General features: G+C 37.7%; 1 protein-coding gene across 10 annotated transcripts in view; it reads right to left on the reverse strand.

Annotated features, from left to right (window-relative positions):
• Positions 1-18,534, reverse strand: part of USP40 (ubiquitin specific peptidase 40) — a 91,393-nt gene that overhangs the window by 42,471 nt on the left and 30,388 nt on the right. For all 10 annotated transcript variants that reach the window (XM_063648121.1, XM_054479018.2, XM_054479017.2 and 7 more), the window contains 8 exons: positions 17,133-17,433; positions 13,071-13,152; positions 11,032-11,203; positions 9,105-9,189; positions 8,118-8,188; positions 6,802-7,121; positions 4,616-4,739; positions 3,237-3,294 (listed from right to left, as the gene is read on the reverse strand). In XM_063648121.1, coding sequence (XP_063504191.1) covers positions 3,237-3,294; positions 4,616-4,739; positions 6,802-7,121; positions 8,118-8,188; positions 9,105-9,189; positions 11,032-11,203; positions 13,071-13,152; positions 17,133-17,433 — 1,213 coding nt within the window. The remainder of the gene's footprint in view (positions 1-3,236; positions 3,295-4,615; positions 4,740-6,801; positions 7,122-8,117; positions 8,189-9,104; positions 9,190-11,031; positions 11,204-13,070; positions 13,153-17,132; positions 17,434-18,534) is intronic.

Genomic DNA, 18,534 nt, shown 5'->3' on the forward strand with positions numbered 1-18,534 from the left:
TAAGAATATATTAAATCTACAAATCAATTGGGGAAGAATTATCCTCTCAAGAATATTGTATCATCTGGCCAGGTGCGGTGGCTCACACCTGTAATCCCAGCACTTTGGAAGGCCTAGGCGGGCCGATCACAAGGTCAGGAGATCAAGACCATCCTGGCTAACATGGTGAAATCCCATCTCCTCTAAAAATTAGCCGGGCGTGGTGGCAGGCACCTGTAGTCCAAGCTACTCAGGCGGCTGAGGCAGGAGAATGGCGTGAACCCGGGAAGCGGAGGTTGCAGTAAGCCAAGATCGCACCATTGCACTCTAGCCTGGGCAACAGAGCGAGACTCCGTCTCAAAAAAAAAAAAATTAGCTGGACATGGTAGCAGGTGCCTGTAACCCAGATATTCGGGAGGCTGAGGCAAGAGAATCGTTTGAACCCGGGAGACAGAGGTTGTAGTGAGCCAAGATTGCTGCCCTGTACTCCAGCCTTGGGGAAGAGCAAGACTCCGTCTCAAATTGAAAAAAAAAAAAAAAAAAGAATATTGTGTTGTCTGATTTGTGAATGTTGTATATTGCTTTATTTATTCAGGTCTTCTTAAATATCTCACAGCAGTATTTTCTAGTTTTTAGTGTACGGGTCTTGCACATATTTTGTTCATTTATGTCTAAGTATTCCATAATATTTTATGCTATTATAAATGTTTTCTTAATTTTGATGTTAATTTTGTTGTTGTTGCTGGTAGGTAAAAAGGCAATGATTTTCTGTATATGATTTTGAGTTCTTGCTAAATTTATATGCATTAAGATACTAATTCGCATTCAGTAGAATGGCCATGTTGGTGTGGATACGGTGATCAGGGAACACTTCAACACTGCTGGTGGGAATGTAAACTAATACAGCCACTATGGAAAACAGTGTGGAGATTCCTTGAAGAATTAAAAGTAGAACTACCATTTGATCTGGCAATCCCACTAGCTGGTATCTACCCAGAAGAAAAGAAGTCATTATACAAAAAAGATACTTGCAGATGCATGGTTTTTTTTTTTGTTTTTTTTTGTTTTGAGACGGAGTCTTGCTCTGTCACCCAGGCTGGAGTACAGTGGCGTGATCTTGGCTCACTACAAGCTCTGCCTCCTGGGTTCACGCCATTCTCTAGCCTCAGCCTCCCCAGTAGCTGGGACTACAGGCGCACACCACCACGCCTGGTTAATTTTTGTTGTATTTTTTAGTAGAGACAGGGTTTCACCATGTTAGCCAGGATGGTCTTGATCTCCTGACCTCGTGATCTCCCCGCCTCGCCCTCCCAAAGTGCTGGGATTACAGGCGTGAGCCATTGTGCCCGGCCTGCACATGCATGTTTATAGCAGCACAGTTTGCAATTGCAAAATCATGGAACCAACCCAAATGCCCATCAATGAGTGGATGAAGAAACTGTGGTGTGTGTGTGTGTGTGTGTGTGTGTGTGTGTGATGGGCTACTACTCAGCCATAAAAAGGAATGAATCAACGGCATTTGCTGTGACCTGGATGAGATTGGAAACTATTATTATAAGTGAAGTACCTCAGGAATGGAAAACCAAACACCGTATGTTCTCACTGATATGTGGGAGCTAAGCCATGAGGACACAAAGGCACAAGAATGATACAGTGGACTTTGGGGACTTGGCGGGGAAGGGTGGGAGGGGGACGAGGGATAAAAGACTACAAATAGGGTGTAGTGTATACTGCTCATGTGATGGGTGCACCAAAATCTCACAAAGCACCACTAAAGAATTTACTCATGTAACCAAACACCACCTGTACCCCAATAACCTATGGAAAAAATAACAATAAAAGCTGTGCTCAAAACATGTTAAAAAAAAAAAAGTCAAAACCAAACCAGTAACAGCAGATTCTTAAAAAAAAAAAAAAAAAAAAAAAAAAAAGATGGCTGGGCTCGGTGTCTCATGCCTGTAATCCCAGCACTTTGGGAGGCCAAGGCGGGTGGATTACCTGAGGTCAGGAGTTTGAGACCAGCCTGGCCAACATGGTGAAACCCTGTCTCTAGTAAAAATACAAAAATTAGCTGGGCGTGGTGGCACACGCCTGTGATCCCAGCTACTTGGGAGGCTGAGGCAGAAAAATTGCTTGAGCCTGGGAGACGGAGGCTGCAGTGAGCCGAGATTGTGCCACTGCACTCCAGCCTGGCTGACAGAGTGAGACTCTGTCTCAAAAAAAAAAAAAAAAAGATAATCACAATTAATCACAGATTCACAAGGACATGTAGAAACTGCAACCCTGACACTGCTAGTGGGAATATAAACGGTTCAGTCACTTTGGAAAATAGTATGGCAGTTTCTAATAAAGTTAAACATAATTTGCATATGACCCAGCAATTCCAATCTGGTACATGTACCTAAGAGAAATGAAAACATATCTCCTCACCAAGACTTATATGTAAAAGTTCATAGTGGCATTATTCATAAAAGCACAAAAGTAGAAACAATCCAAATGTCTATCAATTCATGTTTGTCCAGGATAAACAAAATGTGATACTATCCATATAACGGAATACTAGACTAGTCAGCAATACAAAGGAACAAGCCATTGATACATGCTAAATCATGGATGAACCTCAAAAATGATATGCTATGTGAAAGAAGCCAGACACAAAAGACTGTATGTTTTATGATTCCAATTATATTAAATATTAAGAAAATAAAGTCTACAGAGACAGAAAGCAGATTAGTGGTTGCCAGGGGCTTGGAATACAAATGGGTACAGGGATCTTTTTGGAGTAATGGAAGTATTCTAAAACTGGATTGTGGTGATGGTTATAGAACTTTACACATTTACTGATGATTACTGAATTATACACTTAAACTGAGTGAATTTTATGGTATGTAGATTATATCTTAATAAGGCTGTCATGGAAAGCCTAATGGTAAGTGAACAATGAGTTTGCAGAATGTACATTCAGTATAGTTCAACATGAATACACGGACTAGATACACATCCACATCAGATATACTCATTGTATCTGGGGAAGGAGAGAAAGAATAGGTCTGAGGAGGAGAACACAGGGGACTTTAACTGCATTTATAATGTTTCAAACAAAAACAAACATATGACAAAATGTTAATATTTGTCCATTTTGGGTGGTAGGTATGTGAGTTTTTCCTAAATTGTTTTTTGTATTCTCCTATATTTTCTTCAATTCAAGACCAAAATTAAGCTAAACTAAGAACCAAAAAGCAAACGTAAATGATTACCTAGTTCCTTCATTAATTTGAATTCCTTTATGGCTTTAATTCGAATATCAAACACCATCTAAAACAGAGAAATAAAATAATGACTAAGTTGTAGAAAATGGGAGGAGATGAAAATGAGGATTGTCACTGTGTGCATAAACAAATTATTTGAGATATTAATTACCTGACATTTAGTAGTTTTTGCCCACTGGAAATTTTTCCATCCCTGAAATTCTTTTATAAGATGAAAAGCAAAAACTTAGATCTTCATAGTTAAGTTTTTACCAAATTGATGTTAATTGGAACAGAAAGGACATCTACAGAAAACTAAAGAAACTGTAGAAAACTACAGAAAGTAAAGAAACTAGCTGAAAGGCAATAAGCTGACAAACCACTACCTTTTCTCGTGAAAGCAAACAAAATAAACTGCAGGCAATCACATTTCTCTATGTCAGGAATGATGAATGTGGGGCCAGTAAGCATAAACAAAAATGTATACTATCAGCCTGGAGTGTACTACTTAAAATTTCTGTTTAAATGACTTTATTTTAGATTCTTTCCCTTTTTCAGTTTAACCTAATTTCCTCTAGGATACAAAATCTTGGAAATTTAGGAGTAAAACCGATGTCAGAAAATCTGTCCTCCCACAGTACCCCACACTGTGAAAAGAAGAAACAGAGTGAGTCATAAAAGACTTCACCAAAGTCTCTCACTTAGGGTCAAGGTACTAGATCTTCTGAACTTTAGTGTATTCATCTTACAGTGTAAATATTAACACACTTTAAGAAATTATAATATTTATATAAAAGAAAACAACATTCTAGTAAGTTTCAACTTGTTATAGAAAAAAAAACCCATAATGAATTGAGACTACATAAATATAAAAAGGTATTTCCTGAGATGATGTTTAAGGAAACTAGTCTTCAAATGGAGAACTGAAAGAGTTCCTTTTAAGAACACCTGGCTTTACAGAAAAACAGAGTATAATGTAAAAAAATTTAAGATAAATTTAAAAAACAGAAGTCCACAACACAAAACCAAAACATATGTATACTTGGTTTAAAAAAAATACAGAAAAGACCCTTGAAAATAGCATTTTCAAGGAAGCCAGAGAATTTCATTTTGTGGGAGCCAGAGAATTCCATGATCTAACTAAATAAGTAACTCCCACATTCTAATTCTAGGCTTTGGAGGAAATTTTGAAAGGCACGTATTTTCTTGAAATATGCTAAGGGCTAACATAGGTAAACAAGCAATAATCAAATGTTAAATAAAAAGCTGACTTCCTAAGATCTGAAGTCTATTGAGACAACTGTTCTGAAAGATTAAGGTATTGTTTTCTAAATAAAATTCTGTTAAGTGAAAATCTATCAGCCAACCTTTAATTATATTCTACTCACTGTGTTAACAGTTGCTGATATTTTAACTTGCTTCTCTTCAGATTCTAACTGGCATAAATTTTTAACATGGAGCCAGTCAATCTCATTCATACTAGTGACCCATTTCTCTTCCTTGGTCAACAAGCTGTAGGTAAAAAGAAAAGATCAGAAATTAATACCTTTCCTTAGGCATCACTTCCAAAACTCTGCATGTGTCACTTAATGTGACTAATTAGAGGTGACCAAGTTCTACTGAGTTGTCTCCATGGTAAGTGGGCTACCTTTGCAGGGTAATGTTAGGCAGTAGTCTATAGAGTCTATATTCATGACTCCAAATATTCTTTGATTTACCCACATAATTTGTTGCCACATTTTTCACAGACAACTTCTGTAAGTAAACAATCAGTTGCTGGCTTCTGCCTGCACCCTGCAAATCACTAGGGGAGCTTTAAAAGAGCACCTATGCCAGGAGCCTACCCCACTGGATCTAGATTTCATTTAACAACAGGGCAGCCATGTGCAGTCTGTAGACTGACACTGCACAAAAGGGCCACATCTAAGGAGTGTCACACATGGCATATATATCGTATACTGCATTTTTAAATAGAGTTTTGTTTTATAATAGCAGCCGGCAGTAGAGTATCTTGTTCTAACATTTTCCCACAGATAGTAGTAAAGGGTTCTGAAGAGGTGCCTTCTTTCTAATTCACACAGAAGCACTAATGGGCTTGCCGAAGTCCTCTTTGGGAATGTACATCAGAGCTCTGAAACATAATTCTACTCTTTATTGCAGTTATTCCATTCTGAGCTCCTACCTTAAGCTAGCAATACCAAATAAAACAAAGTTTGAAGCACAAGATGCTCTGTGAAGACTACCTTAAAATAGTGAAAAACTGTATGATAATCATAACAATGACCGTAATATATTAACTAAAACATTTAGCACTTACTGTGTGTACTTTGTAAGCACTTAACTCTTTCAATCCTCTCAACTCTATGAAGTTGGCACTAGTTATTGTCCCCGTTTTACAGACAAGAAGACTGAGCAGAGAAAGACAAAATAACTCGCCCAAGGTCCCACTACATTCTACTGACTTGCCTAGGAGCACAGTTAGGCAAACTATAATGTCACATAGATTACTATGTAGCCATCCAAGGTGGTTTATAAAGAGTCTACAAATCTCAAGGTTGGGCAGGGGCGATGGAAAGCAGGATACAACTACTTATCTACAAAATAATCATTATTAGGTTTAAAAAGAAAGGCACCCAAATGCTAACAGTGATTAACACTGCATGCTGAGAAAAGGGATACTGTTTTGGGTCCCTTCTGTCTTCACTTTTGTATTTCTCCAGTCCCAATATATGCATACTGCCTTTTATAAAGGAAATACAGTTCTTATAAACAAGGTAGGGAATGTCTGGGAAACCCGTGTCCAAAAGAGTAATAGTGGTAAGTGTACTACGAAATAAACGGTCCGCAAGTGCTCTGCTTCTGTGTCAAAGCCACTATAAATAATGATACAGACGTCCTGCAACCTAAGTAAATTTGTAGCACTGAGAAAACAGGGAGCTTGAAGTCTTCAATATATGGAAATATTGCAGTTACAGTGTATGACACATTGATTACAGCAATGTACTGGCACAGACATAGATGACAAAAAGAGAGATGCAGCTTTAAATGTGACCACAGGATTCACGGGGGTAATTCACCAGGTAACTGCTCTATTTGGGCAACTGGGTTCTCAAGAGTCACAGAAGGGATTATAAGGAAACAATTAGTTGTCTTATGGGTCTCCTGAAACATAATATCCAGAAACAATTTAGCCATAACGTTAATACCTTCTTCAGGAAAATTTTCAGTTTTTTTCTGCGAGAATTTCCTTCGGTTTTATAACTGGCGCTAATCAGAATTCACTTGATAACTTTTGCATTATAGCCAACTAATTGATACTCTATATAGTCTAGAAAATCAGGGATACTTATATTATTTTCTCACTACATTTACCAAAAAGTCCCTTTACAAAACATCATTTTTTTCTCTAAGTTACATAACCTAAAACATTCCTGTGTACAATATTTAGAACATAATGTCTAGAAATAAAGAAACATTCAACTGTTGTCACTAAAATAAAGCTTTAGAGTTCTGCTGGGTGGTACTGTAATTAAAATGACTTTTAGAAATCCTTTTTCTCTTGTTAGCAAGTTACCTGTTATCACCATGAGAATCCTGAATTAAAATTGAGCTTCCATTTCTGAGCCCTTGCTCCCTGAACGTCTTCCTCATGTCTTCCTTGGGGATGGCCGTCCAACCCTCCCCACCTGGACAGCCAGCACTGTTGATGAAGATGACACCTGCTGGGATTGCTAAGGCTGTGAGGACAGTGCCCACTTCTGCATTAGCTGGAAAGACATGTGGAGATTCTATCACCTGACAACACTTTTCTCTTTCACTGCTTGTGTCTAGATGAAGAACATTTAAAAGCAGAGGTTCGCAGTCAATACCAGTTTGAATGTGGACTCCGCCAACCTGCAATCATACCAAGACAACCATTAGCACAGCTGATATTTGCCAACACTGTCGACATAACATGGTAAAGATCACTCTTAGAGAGCAACCCTCATTTTTTCCAAGTAAAATAAAATTTTCACAAACGTCTGTTAAGCATCAGAGGAACGACTTCCGATTTTTCTTTTGAAACTTTCTTATCTATCTTTTTTTTTTTTAGGAGAAATCTATGATAGACTGGAGATAGAGATTTATGAGTTATCATGGGTGATGAAGCCAGATTGGCCAAGGTCAGTTCACAGAGTGGCTGAAGTGCTCCTGGCCGCCTTCTAGAGATAGAAAATTCACTCTACCTCCAAACCACCCCCACTCCCCAACTCAGTACAGATCCTCACTCTTCTAAATTCCCACAGGCACTATGCACAGACCCCTACTCCAGCACATATGGTGCAGTTCTTCACACGACAAGGGCCTAAAAGGACACAGATCAACTGACTGGCCTTTGACCTAGCATCTGACGCACAACCTGGTATAATGGAGGCGCTCAAGAAATGTCTCCCTGACGTACAACTAGCACTGATTGTCCCTAACATTTATCAAGCATTTCAGTAGTTTTCTAATATCTAATTGCCCTCACATAGGCTGAATAAAATTTCATTACAATGATTTTTTTTTTGAGATAGAGTCTTGCCCTGTCACCCAGGCTGCAGTGCAGTGGTGTAATCTCAGCTCACTGCAACCTCCACTTTCCGGGTTCAAGCGATTCGCCTGCCTCAGCCTCCCAAGTCATTGGGACTACAGGTATACGCTACCATGCCCGGCTAATTTTTGTTTTAGTAGAGATGGGGTTTCACCATGTTGGCCAGGCTGGTCTTGAATTCCTGACCTCAGGTGATCTGCCTGCCTCGCCCTCCCAAAGTGCTGGGATTACAGGCATGAGCCACCATGTCCGGCCATTACAACGACTTTTAAAACATCCAAAATTATCACGAATATTTCTTCAGTAATTTTTTTTACCTCCACCCCATTCCACACAAAGATGTCTTCCCCATCAGCAATTTCAGTTTCACACAGTGTCAGTTCATCCCCTAGAAAGAGATCACCAGTGAGACCATTCATCGTGACCATCAGAAATGACTGAGCTAAAGAAAGAGCTGAGACAAATATTTGTTTGAAAAAGTATTTTCACTAAGGAAAATTTAAAAAGTAGTAATTATTTTTATTCTATTGACATTATTTCATTTTGTAATTTTTCTTTAAAATGTTGTTACAAAAGCTTTGTGAGCTTGGTGGCAGGACAAGAGAGATAATCCAAAGGTCAAGTGTACTTGAGGCACATGACATTGGAAACAGGAAGCATGGAATGGTCCCAACTCCACCGATATGTCCATGACACAAGCTGTATGTCTTTGTGTGCTTCAAGTCTCTCAGCTTCAGTTTTCTCATTTATGAAATGGGGATAAAAGAATTTTATGAAAATCAAGTGAGATAATTAACATAAAACACCTATTACAGATTTTGGCCCAAATTAGATGTTACTGCCGCTACTGTTAATTCTCATTGTTTTGCTGCTATTTAAAGGAAGTAAATGCTTTCAAACTCTCAAAGTATTTCTTGTTTTACTACAAAATCTGAAGCTGAGAGTTGGGCAGAAAATCAAGTCATATAAATATGATTCAGATGGTTTGAAACCATGTTGTTCAACAATATGTGTCGATATAAAAAATTCTAAAGCTTTTCAAGAAATTTTTAGTAGAGGTAGCCTTAATTTCAGAAAAAAATAAAATGTTTCCATGTTAGAAGAATTTCACACATTATATAAACTGGATACATTAAAACTTGGATATTTTATTTCTTTTGGAAAACTTACAGTGTGAAGATAATCTACTTAGTTAAGAAAGTAGTAGGTGGGGAAGGACTGACAAAGAGTAGAAAATCACAGGTGAGCCGGACAAAAAATGTAGATATACAGAGTGAGTTGCTATGTTTTCATATTTATCTTACCGCCAAGTGTCTGGTAAATGTGAAGTCCTGCTGGTACAAGCTTTGCAACACTAAGAACCATGTCTCCTTCCCAAAACTCTAACAGCTGAAGAATATTAATGAAGGAAAAGAGAATGTTGAAAAGTGACATATACATATCACCTTTCCAGGTTACTGTGCCAACTCACATATGAAGATGACACAGAGAGCAAGCAAATGAATACTCTCACCCCCACCCAATACCGAAAACTTGAAAAGAAGGCATCAATTGTTAAATTAGTCAAAGCCAAAGACGGCTAATCTCCTCCATTCCTGAGTGAAGAATTCTGGCCTACACAAAGGGCACAACAACCATCTAAACAATTCTGCTTAATATATATGAAAAGCACTTTTCTCAGAAAGCAAGTTGATGAGCATGTCAGCCTAGGAATTTTTACCCAAAAGAGCAAGACTAATTTGCGGAATTAGCAATGTTGAGGGAAATGCAGCCCTGACTCTAGCACACACTCATCTTCTAGTTGCTTGAAAGGAATGTCTCCCATTGCAAATTTATAAAGGTGCATTACTAGTTTACTTAATAGATTACCACGGCTTTGTTCTTTAAGTTTCTAGATCTAAGAGTCTGAGCACTGTGGCAAGGTCACCAAAATAATATCACCATAAAAGTCATTCCTATCTAGTCATTCTCTACAATGCCATAAGGTATTTTCTTAAAAAGAAATTTCTTATTTACAAGCGATTAGTTTGCTGTGAATTAAGTTTCCTAGCCTCTTGTCAGTGGCTTCCTTCTAAGAGAATAGTTAGTAGGCATATACACTTAAAACACCAAAAAACACAGACTGGAGTATACTTCACACTTACGAAGTGAATAAGATCCTTTCCATTTAAAATATCTCCCTAGACTAGGTTCAGATTCCCACATCTGCCTGTATCAACAGTGCCAGAATTGGCTCAGAAATAAATTTCTAATGAAAAAGTTCAGAAATATTAGACAACCTTAGAAATCCTGACACTGATCTAGTATTTAAATAACTTCAAATCAACTAAGGTTAAAAGGGAAATTGCTTTGCTTTTCTTAGCAGAAGAAAATTGAAAGAAAGCTAATAGTTTTGGTAATAGGATTTTTCAGAAAATTCATTTAACTAATTTCTGGGAAAAAACACTAAAAGCTAACATTTTCTATCTCCCTTTTCCTTGATCAGAAAGTAGTGTGGAGCAGGACGGTGATTAGGAGGAAAAAACACTAGATGAAGAGTAGGGAGACCAGGGACAGAGTCCCAGCTCCATCAACTAGATTTAGGACCACAGGCAAGACATTGAGTCTCTTTAAATCACACTGCCTCGTCTTCAAAATGGGGCTAATGTGTCTTCATGAGATTAAAGAACTGAATCACATGATTTACATGAAAGCGGTGTAAGTAAAATAAAGAACACTGCTGTTGCTATCATCATTAAAACATACCTAGAAAAATGACTTGGAGACTACAGCACTGTTTTTACTCTAGACTAGTAGATACTTTCCTTCACTTAAGAATATTATTAATAAATACTGTTCTATACTACAGGGTATAAAGTTTGTTGCTTTTATTTGTTCAGTAGTTCTCAGTTTTACACAACATGCTCATCTTTATGTTTTCACTCTCTTTGAAAGGCAATTTGTTTTCATTTATTTTCTAAAAAAGAGACAACTTTGTGCTCTTTCTTCCCCTCAAATAAAATGTACCAGGCCTGACTGTCCACCTGAAAAGCTGCTGGTAGGAGCTGTGGAGAAAAGCCTCTCTAAAAGACTTAGGAGAGAGATTTGGGTCATCCCTCTATGAAGTGGCAGATGTCAGATCTTCCTAAGCAGCTTTGAAAAATAAAGTTGTATCCTAAACAGAATGAAATGGAGAGTCTAGCTGGAGATGGTCCTTGATGTCTAAATTAAGAGGAAGTAAGGCTATATTACCTGAAATATTGACTGCCGGAGATCTCCTAAAGTTTTTCTTTTATCAAAGGTCAAATCCCACATGCTTTCTGTTTGAGAGACTACTGGGTGCAGAGCCCCATTGAAGAAATGATACTGAGGGCCCAGGTGAAGATGCAATTCAAAAGTATTGTTTGCAGAATCACATTCTGCCCTTTAAAGAGGCACAAAAATACATAAATACTGTGTTTTTATAACAGACACTGTGTTTTATCTCAAACCAAAGATATCTGGCTTACAATACAATTAAGTTCTCCATCCCACCTAAGTAACAATTTTTCTTCTATGTGCCACAATTAGTCACTTTAGTTTTTCAGTCAATAGCAAAAATTCAGTTCTGTCACCATGAATTCCAAGAGAAAACTGTTTTAACGTAGGCTGCAATGTTAACTCCGTTTCTCTGAACAAAGGCTGACACTTGAAATCTTCTAATTCTGAGATTATATTATAGTTATGAACAAAATGCTAGAGACCTGCTTACATCATTGTGTTAAGTGGCAGATTTATTTCTATGTCATCTATCATCCTTATTTCCACTAGATTTTGCACATTCTCCCATGAATTTTTTTTTTTTTTTTTTTTTTTGAGACAGAGTCTCACTCTGTCGCTGAGGCTGGAGTGCAGTGCTGCGATCTTGGCTCACTGCAACCTCCACCTCCTAGGTTCAAGTGATTCTCCTGCCTTAGCCTCCTGAGTAGCTGGGATTACATGTGTATGCCACCATGCCTGGCTAATTTTTGTATTTTTGGTAGAGATGGGGTTTCACCACGTTGACCAGGCTGGTCTTGAACTCCTGATCTCAGGTGATCCACTTGCCTCAGCCTCCTAAAGTGCTGGGATTACAGGCGTGAGCCACTGCGACCGGCCCCATGAAATATTTGAAGCCAGTAGCATGAACCTCCCGAGACCACGTTATCCAGGCTAAAAGTCCTTGGCAGCAGCCTGGTGTTGGCTGCTCTTCTCTGAATCCACTCGGCTGATTTGAAGCCAGCGTGAAACACAGGTAGGGTCTGACCAATGTGGAGCTGGAACGAGGCTTATCACGCAACTCACGTACTTCAGGACACTTCAATGAACATGGTCAGAGAGCACAACCACAAGAAAGACCTTAGTGCGGGCTGACGACAACCCCTCAGGCTCTGCCTTTTATTTTTTTATTTTTATTTTTTTTAAATAACAACTGCTAGTCCAGACCACTTACGCAGGTTATTTTTTAGACTTAAGATATTTCAATCTGTTAAGTTTTAATCTTTTTGGTATCTTGATTTTTGTTGTTTCTTTGCTCTTGTGTCATTCACTGTACCTTTTTCCCCCAGCTCCAAGCCAATGATAAAAATGTCAAATACACCCTGTCATATAATCAGGCATTTGGGTCCACAAGGAGATCACGGGAACATCCATTTTCCTAACCCAATACCCTATTGACCCTAACAGAGCACAAATAAAGAAGCAGTTCAGAGTCAAAGGTGAGGCCCCAAAAGAGAATGCTGAGATCATGAAGTTCTCACAACCATCTCTTTAAGTAAGAATCCATTATAGGCTTTCCCCCAAGATCAGCATTGCATTCAACAGGTTATAGCATCCATATTTCCCTCCTTTTGAAAATCTGCCCACCTCTGATCCTCTCTCACTACATGCCAGTTCGCTACAGCTACTTACCTATGAGGGGTGATTTTCATGGCAAGCTCTCTTTGGACCCAAGGAAATAATCTGGCCAGGCCAGGATACAATTCATTTAGCCCAACTATGTGCTCACTGATTTCTCTACTCTTCTTAGGCTTTGATCCCTACTTAGCAATGGCTGTTTTATATGTCACCATTTAATTCACTCTCACACATAAGGGATAATTTCAGAGTTGAAGTTACCCTCACTATAAAAATTCAGCAGCCAAACAGACACTTGCATTAACAAGTTGACTATTTTTTTTTCTTTTTAATTTTCATTATTGAATGCTTAAGGCCTAAATTAGATCTTTATTCTCCGGAATACTAGTCAAACTCTAAAAGCAATTTAAAATTACCTTTTGGTTTGCAGTTCAATATTAGCTGCATCCATTTCATTCAGTAAATGACATGGAACCCCATATCTTGGATTAGCTCGAGCTGTGAACAAAATTTTTCATTAACTTGTGTTGGCTAAATGAAAGCTGGTTGCTGGAAGAGGTAGCATGAAGACTAGAAAGGACTGTCCTGGGAGCTAGGAAAGCTGCTACTAATTAGCTGTGTGAATACGAATTTTCTCAGGATCTCAGTTTTCCCATCTGAAAAATGAAAAAGTTAGAACAAATGAAAAGTAAATAGTTCTTTAAGACAAGCTGGAAGAATTCCATTTTTTCAACTCTTTTAAGTATACTTTTTAAAAAGAACACCCAGATTTTCATCTTTTTTTTTTTTCTTTTTTTTTTTTGAGATGGAGTCTCACTTTGTCACCCAGGCTGGAGTGCAGTGGCACAGTCTCAGCTCACTCTGCCTCCCAGGTTCAAGCAATTCTCATGCCTCAGCCTCTGAGTAGCTGGGATTACAGGCTCGTGCCACCACACCTGGCTAATTTTTGTATTTTTAGCAGAGACAGGGTTTTGCCATGTTGCCCAGGCTGGTTTTGAACTCCTGGCCTCAAGTGCTCTGCCCGCCTCAGCCTCCCAAAGTGCTGAGATTAAAGGCATGAGCCACCGCGCCTGGCCTCAGATTTTCATCTTGATTACAAATACAATAAACGACTACTGTAAAAATTCTGGAATTTTTTTAAGTGTAAAAGAAATAGATACTGTTCATAATTTCACTCCCAAGAAACACACACACACACACACACACACACACACACAGGCACACACACAAACACACAATTTTAAAAACTGGGATCATATTCAACAAATCTGTTTTCATTTCATACACTGTATTTTCCGAAGTCTTAAATAAATGATTGCATAGTAGTCCATTCTATAAGGAGCAAAATTAATCTAACCAATCTTTTTCTGTTAGACATTAAAGTGATTTCCAATTAATCACTATTTTAAAATAGTAGGAACAATAAACATCTTTGAGCATCAACATTCATATACAGCTTTGATTACTTCAAGACAAACTTGTGAAAGTAGAATTACTGGTTTAAAGGGCATGACAGTTTCAAGGCTTTTAAATACACATACTCAAACTGATCGTATTCCATACCTACCAGCTCTGGAGGAAATGTCAACTGTTGAAACTCCAGAGTCACAGAAATAGTATCTGACTTGGTGGGACATCTCACTAATGTTCATCTCATTGCCATTCTTCTTCTTCTTTTTTTTTGATTACTGGTTAAATTGAAAATTTTTTGAAACACAGGAATCTTTCTTTTGTAAATTGCTTATTTATATCATTTCCCCAATTTACTACTGAGCACAATGAAATATATTTCACGCACTCTACAGATAGGGGAAATTAATTTGTCATATATTTTACTGTTTTCCATTAGCTTGTCATTTGCCTTTTAATTCTGTTTTAAGGGTTATATCACTTTTCCTTAGTTTTTTTCTATCTTTGCTTTTATGCTCAGAAAGGTTTTCTTTACCTTAAGATCAAATATTTATATTTTACACATTTTATGATTCCTTTTTTACATAAATATTAAAGGAACTATAATTTCATTTAAGTGATTTGTATAACAAACAAAAATGGCTTAGTTATTTCCCTAGCAAATAACCAACTTCCCAGTTGTATTTATTAAGTAATTCACTCCCTTCCTTCCCCAAAATATCTGAAGAGCTACCTTACCATGGATTAAAATACAAATATGCTTAGATTAACTCCTGGGTTTACTGCTCTTTTTCAATGATCTGTCTACCTTTTTGCATTACCACTACACTGTCTTCATTGCTATAACTTTATAAATATGTTTTTACTGATACAGCAAATTCTCCCTCAGTCATCTCTTCTTCAGTTTTTATTACTTTATTTCTCCAGGTGAATTTTGGAATCATCTTATAAATTCTATCCCTTCATTCCCAAAAAAGTACATCTAGATTTTGGTTGGATGTTTGTTCAATTCCTAAGCTAATAAGAAAACTGTCGTTGAGTACATATTCCAATTATGTACACACTAAAATTCAACTCTGTGAAAAAGACTAATACTCCATTTGAAGATATTCTTTTTCTGATCATATATATTTCTATAACTGAGAATTCTGATACACAATATTTTTACCAGAACCATTTCCATATCTTTTTTTCCTCCCAGAAAAATACAAAGCCTTTTTCATTAACAGCATAGTTATGTAACTGTTTTAGATCTGGAAAGTTAATTTCCTTTGATTCACATGCAAATTAGTAACTGCTTTATTCTTATTCTTTATAAAAATGATGGCTATTCTCATTCTCTAAGAACAATATTCTCATCTCTAATAATAGATATGTCTCAATCTATAAAGCTTTTCTCATTAGAGTTTTTAACTTTTGAGCGGACTTCGAAAAGTGATAAAAAAATCTTACTAGGCCTCATGCCCGTAATCCCAGTGAGGCAGGAGAACAGTGTCTGGAGACAGGGAACCTAAGGCTGTTTCACGCCGACTTCCTAGAACTAAATTGAAAGGAACACCCTAACTTTCCATGCCTAAGTAACAGAAGGACCAGAGGCTACTTCCTTTTACCTTTTCTGCGCAAACATAGGAAACTGGCTGACCCCAACAAATCAGACTGTGGGTGGAGCCTTCGTTTGCAACTCTGTAACCACTTCAGCCTCTGAATGGTTGCCGTCGGCAACAAATAAGACTGAGCAACAAATCAGACTGATTGCCAGTAGGGTCTTCGTTTGCATCTTTGCAACTTCACTCCAGCCTCTGAATGGGTGTTGTCTGCAGCCAATCAGACTGATTGCCGGCTATGTCTTCCTTTGCACGTAAGCATAACTTTGTAACTTCACCCTAGCCAATGATTGGTTGCTTTCTGCAACCAATCAGATGTTTGCACATGAGCGTGACCTTTGTAACTTCACTTCAGCCTCTGGTTGGCTGCTTTCTGCAACCAATCAGACTGATTGCGGGCTACCAATTCATTTACATGAGGTGAGCATGAAGTGGCCAATGGGAAACTTCTAGGGAATATTTGGACCGGAGAATATTCTGTATCTGGGCCCTTGAGCTGCTGCTCAGGCTGCTCCCACACTGTGGAGTGTACTTTTGTTTTCAATATATCTCTGCTTTTGGTCTTTTGTTGCTTCATTCTTTGCTTTGCAGGGCGTTTTGTCTAATTCTTTGTTCGAAATGCCAAGAACCTGGACAACTTGCAGTCATGACCCTCTACCGATGACACCAGCACTTTGGGAGGCTGAGGTGTGAGCATCATCTGAGGCCAGGAGTTCAAGACCAACCTGGGCAATACAGCGAGACCCTGTCTCTAAAAAAATGAAAAAATTAGCCAGGTGTGGCAGCATGTACTTGTAGGCCTAGCTACTTGTAGGCCTAGCTACTAAGGGAAGAGAATCACTTAAGCCCAGGAATTAGAGGCTGCAGTGAACAAACATGCCACTGCACTCCAGCCTGGAAGAGAGACTGAGGCTGCATCTCTAAAAATAAATAAATGAATAAATAAACAAAAAGTCTTATTGAGAAACAGGAAAATAAAGGAGAAGATATGAAAAGATAGAAATAAAGGATAAATAATAGAAATAAAAGATATAAATAAGCAGAAAATAAAGGAGAAGATATAAAAGAATCAGGAGAAGATATAAAAATAAGACCAGGGCCACTTAAAATTCAAAGGCAACATATGGCTGAATGACAGAGCCAAGTCTGAGCACATGGCAATCGCACTCAAGTTTGCCAACACAAGAAGAAGGTTTTATGCTATCCAAGGAAATCCAGTTTTGAAAATGTAATGATGATCTTACATTATTACAGGGTAGAAAATTAAAGAGAAGTATATAATCTTTATAAAATGACAAATTGTTAGATTTCATTTGGTATAATATAGTTCTTGTTAGCCTTAAAATATTTAAAAATGTTCCAAGAGTAAACCTTTTTTTAAAAGAATAAAAACTCAAACAGCATTCCATGTTTATCTTCTAAAGCCATTAACTGAAACAAATAGGAACATTTTTCTTTCCATACCTTCAGGGGGTCTCTGCAACTGGGATTTCCGATAAAACAACATGTAGGCACTTTCTTTACCCTGAAATTGCTGTTCAATATCCTTTTCCCTGATTGGCTGGACTTTAGAATCATTTATATCAAACCAGTGGGGACAGGAGATGCCATTGTTTAAACCTGGGGATTCTGGAGGAAGCATCTTGAAAATTTGCCGGTCATTCCTTTGGAAATCAGACTCAGCCTGGAGAGAACCATTCTTCAAGAGACGAACTGTACTTTCATCTGAACTGAGTAGAAATATCTGAGAATGGAGCTGTAAGAACTACACAGAAACAAACAAAAAAAATGCTAAGTTAACTATTCAAACAAAAATTAGATGTGATTAAAAAATGTTTTCTTCCTTTCTGTGATTAGATCATTTAACTTCATCTTTATTTCTGACCTGGCCAGCTACGGGGGAAAATCCATCTAGGTATCATAAAACATTTAATAAAACCACAGTGCTCTGTTAAATAGTCTGATAATGACATCCAGGGAGGAAGTCGCTATGCCACAATCTAAAAAGCACTTTAATTACACCTCACTAGTGCTGTTTAAAAAAGTATTTAACTGGAACAGATTAGGTAGAACAAACACTTTTGAAATATTTAAAAGCAATCTAAACAAGGCACAAAACAAAGGCAATCACACAGTGTACCACCATAAAAGATAATTTGAAAACCCAGACAGACTCTGTTGGGATAAGGTAGTAATTATCAACCTAAATGATCTTTTAACCCGAACTAAAGTGAATGTTGTCTGTTCTAAAAGCTGGCAGACAAGCTCAGAAAATCAAAGCATAGTAAGGGTTAAGTCACAATCCCAAAGTTCTTGCTAAAGGATTATGAAGAAAAAAATCTCTTTCTCCATTGCCTATCTCTACCTCCCCATTCCCTACGCCCCTATCCTCTCACTCTTTAACCTCTGTCTGGCCTTGAGTCTCTTTCTTTTCTCTCAGCCTAATTTACTTTATATAGAAAATTACCTGGGAGTTAAATTTAACACTTGGTACTTCATCAATCACCTTGGAAAGGTGATTTGCTAATTTTTCTCTTGGAAAGAAAGTAATTTGTGGTAATGTCAACCTCTAATCAAAAGTATTATTTTATCAACAAACAGAAGAGTGTACGGCATAACCCAAAGACAACACTGTTAACATTGTGTATGAGAACAGAGGGTAAAATAGCCTTGTAGCTAATTTGTTTAAGGTACAAAAAAGTATCAACAACTTGAAAGCTTTGAATAATGAACTTTCTTTTCATTTTTTTGTTCTTTGGGTTTTAAGTAATGAACTTTCTATATAGCCAAGTTTTTCTTTGTTTGATAGTTGAGAATTAACTCTTTTAAGCCTCAAACATCAGTGCAGTCTAGTCCCAGTAATGAC

This window comes from Pongo pygmaeus, chromosome 11 (genome assembly GCF_028885625.2).
Source record: "Pongo pygmaeus isolate AG05252 chromosome 11, NHGRI_mPonPyg2-v2.0_pri, whole genome shotgun sequence".
In the NCBI taxonomy this organism is placed as follows: domain Eukaryota; kingdom Metazoa; phylum Chordata; class Mammalia; order Primates; family Hominidae; genus Pongo; species Pongo pygmaeus.